General features: G+C 16.2%; 2 protein-coding genes across 2 annotated transcripts; one reads left to right on the top strand and one right to left on the bottom strand.

Annotated features, from left to right (window-relative positions):
* Positions 1-173: 173 nt before the first annotated feature.
* On the top strand, positions 174-698 carry PGAL8A_00403900 (conserved Plasmodium protein, unknown function; the record flags this gene model as incomplete). The annotated part of the gene is made up of 2 exons (XM_028670400.1): positions 174-266; positions 411-698. 2 exons carry the CDS (start codon positions 174-176, stop codon positions 696-698), a joined length of 381 nt encoding a protein of 126 aa, XP_028527156.1.
* A 626-nt stretch (positions 699-1324) lies between these two features.
* Positions 1325-2704, bottom strand: SIS1 (the record flags this gene model as incomplete). The annotated part of the gene is made up of 3 exons (XM_028670398.1): positions 1325-1896; positions 2105-2510; positions 2696-2704. 3 exons carry the CDS (start codon positions 2702-2704, stop codon positions 1325-1327), a joined length of 987 nt encoding a protein of 328 aa, XP_028527155.1.
* Positions 2705-3870: the final 1166 nt, after the last annotated feature.

Below are 3870 nucleotides of genomic sequence, written 5' to 3'. Positions count from 1 at the left end.
AAAATTTAAAAAAAAATAAAAAAAATTTTTAAAAAAAAAAAAAAAAAAAAAAAAAAAAAAAAACTTATAAGAACAACTCTTTCATTATAACTACACAAACTATAATTTTCTTTTCTTTTTTTAAAAAAATATCAAGTTTCATTATTTTATTTCTAAATGTAATTATATAAAAGATGAATGCTTTTAAAAATAATTTCAAGAAATTTTCGTATTTAAATCAAAAAAGATTTTTAGGAAATACTGTTAGAGGTCCTTTACCAAAAGAGGTACGAAAAAAAAAAAAAAAAAAAAATGAAATTAGTAATATAATTTTTTTTTTAAATCAGAAATAAAATTTAATGATCTACTAAGACATTATATTAAATAATTATATATTTTATTATCATTTTTTTTTTTTTTTTTTTCATTAGATAAGTAAAAATGTTGAATATGCTTTCGACTTTTTTACTAAAAGAGCTCATACATATCAAGATTTCAAACAACAATGTGAGTCCTTAAGAATTTTTATATATTTTGGATTAGTTACTTTTCTTTCTATTGATTTTTTAATAAATCCATTAAAATCCACTTATTGGGAAAAATTTATGCCTATCAATTTGTTTAAATGCTTTTTTAATTCTTTTTTAAATAAACAAGATAATATTTTTAGACATAATGGATGTTCATCTTATGAAAAATATATTCAATTAATTAATTAATTTTGTAAAAAAAAAAAAAAAAATTACGTTTTTTTTTTTTTTTTTTTTTAATTATATACTTTATTTTAATATTATTAACATTTAAAAAATTTAGAAAATCAAATAAAACATAAAATTTACATATGTAACTATATATTTATATATTGAGTTTGCAAAAAAAAGATACAATAAAACAAAGAGCTTATCAAATTGTAACAATTTCCTATTTTTAAACTTATATTTATTTTATTCAATTTTTTTCATTCTAATATGTAATAAATAGAAAAGATAAGCTATATAAATATATTTAAAAATCTAAATATTCAAAATTTCAATATGAAAAAAAAGAAAAAAGAAAAAAAATTATTTAATTATCGGTAATTATATAATAATATTATATCAATTTTCTTGGCTGTGTGTTTTAATAATATAAATATTTATCAGACTATTTAATTTTACTAATACGTTCGAAAATATATATTTTTTTTTTTTTTTTTCATTTTTTTTTATTTTCATTTATATTAATAATACTAATAATATATCAGCAAACTTTGAATCTTATCTTTATTTTGTTTTACTTAATCTTATTTTTTTATTTTGTTGTATATTTGTTTATGATACTTTTAGAATTCTTTATTTCATTTTTTTTAAAATGTGTTTGCGAGTACTTCTCTTATTATTCTTTTTTTTTCGCTAGTTAAATTTTTTGGAAAAACAATATCGAATTCTACAATTAAGTCTCCTTTCATACCAGGATGTTTTGAAGAAGGCATACCTTCATTTGCAACTATTTTTCGAGTTTTTGGTGTTACAATATCATCTATTCTTACATTTATATCTCTATTATCCAACGATTTTACAATAAATTGAAAACCAGTTAAAGCTTTATCAAGTGGTACTGGGCATTTATATATTAAATGATTGGAATCTCTTAAAAACCTATCGTGTGCTTTTGTTTTTACTTTAAAAACTAAATCACCTGGTTGTGCCATCGGAGATAACTGATCACCTTCTCCATAAAAAGTAATTTTTGTTCCATCTTTCCATCCTGCCTTTACATCTATAGTTACGAAATTATCATCTTCATAACTTTTTGTACCCATAAATCTCTTCCTTGTTATTTTTAATTTTTTTTTACATCCACTATATAATTCTTCTAATGTTAAAGAAAGTGGTACTTCATATGTTGCTGGTTTGTTATAATTATTAGAATTTATATCTATAAAAAATATGAAAAAAAAAAAAAAAAAAAAAATGTAAAAATGATTATAATAAATATATAGAAAATTGTATTCATTAGAACTTTATACTAAGTTGTAACTTTATCATTTTTTTTATTAATTAACTTGTCTTTTATTAATTTATTTATTTTATTTATTTTATTTATTTATTTATTTTATTTTTTTTTTTTTTATTGTTTTGTTAACTTGTAGTAGTAGAAGGTCTTGTTTTTCTTGAAGTCATATTTACAAATGTAGAAAACGGAGAAAAATCTTCATCAAATGCTGATGTAAAAGAAAATTGGCTATCTGAACCGAATATTCTACTAAACAATTCAGATGGATCTACTCCACTATATACATAAGTATTTCCTCCTGTAGGAATAGATCCTTTTAATCCTTCTTCTCCATATGTATCATAAATTTTTCTTTTTTCTTCATCAGATAAAACATCATAAGCTTCAGCTATATTTTTAAATTTTTCTTCTGCTTCCTTTTTTGATTTAACATCCTTATGTTTATCTGGATGCCACATCATGGCCATTTTTCTATATGCTTTTTTTAAATCATTTGTAGTAGCATCTTTACTAACTCCTAATATAGAATAATAATCCTACAAAAATAAAAAAAAAAAAAAAAAAATGAAATATCACTGTAATTAATAATTATTAAATACCATATGATTGTTATATTATGTATCTTGTTTATTTATTTATTAATTATAATTTTAATTTTCATTGAAACTTTTTTTTTTTGCTTTTTAGAAAAATGTATGTAAATAATATATCTTCAATTTACCTTTCCCATTTTTTATTCATATAAAAAGTATAATTTAAATTTTTACAAAATTTGTAATTGCTTTTTAAGAGAACAAAAAAAAAAAAAAAAAAAAAAAAAAATTTNTAAAAAAAAAAAAAAAAAAAAAAAAAAAAAATTCATTTAAAAGAGAAATTTTTTATATGACAAAATATTTTTTAATTTTTTTTTCTTTTTGGAAAATTTATATTTGACTGTAAATTTTTAATTTTAGATTTTTATATTAAAAAAAAATAAAATATAAATTATCAAATATATATATTATAAATACTATTTTTATGAAAAATATTAATTTAAAATTTATATTCAAATTATATATTATATATATACATATATATATATATATATATATATATATATATATATATATATATATATTTATATATATATTTATATTTATATATTTATATTTATATATTTATATACATATATATATAAATATATATATTTATATTTATATATACATATATACTTTTTTTTTTTTTTTTTTTTTTTTTTTATATATATTAAATACATAACAATAATAAAAAAAAATTTAATTTTTTTATAAATTATTACTTAAATTCCAAATTATTTAAATAAATAAAGTCTGTGATCGATATGATATATATTTTTTTTTGTATTCTTAAAATGATATTACTTCATGGAATAATTTTTTTTTTATTATATATATTTACATTCTAACATTTTTTCTTTTTACATATTCATTTTAATATTATATTTATATGCAGTATAATCATTTTTGTATTTATTTTTCTTATTGTTAATATATTTCAATTTTCATTATATATATATATATATATATTTCTACCTATATATTTATATTAACATAGGTTATGTATTTTTTCATTTTAATATTATTTTTTTTTTTTGTCAATAATTTATCAAAGTATTATAAATAATAGTTATATCTTATTTTTTATTTTTCAGAATTTTAAATATAAATTACATAATAATAACATTATAAAAAATGAATAACATTTTCTCTACTAAAATTATGACTTTTTTTTTTATTTCATCGTAGTTTTAATAAAACAATACATTTTTGACTAAAGAAAAAAGTATATATAATAACATAAAGTTAAAAATATGATTACTTAAAATAGTATTAAAAAAAAAAAAAAAAAGAAAATATAGAATTTAAGATATTTACTATT

This window comes from Plasmodium gallinaceum, assembly GCF_900005855.1.
Source record: "Plasmodium gallinaceum strain 8A genome assembly, contig: PGAL8A_v1_108, whole genome shotgun sequence".
Taxonomy (NCBI): domain Eukaryota; phylum Apicomplexa; class Aconoidasida; order Haemosporida; family Plasmodiidae; genus Plasmodium; species Plasmodium gallinaceum.
Note: the sequence above shows the minus strand (reverse complement) of the source record. Positions and strands in the feature narration are given on the sequence as shown.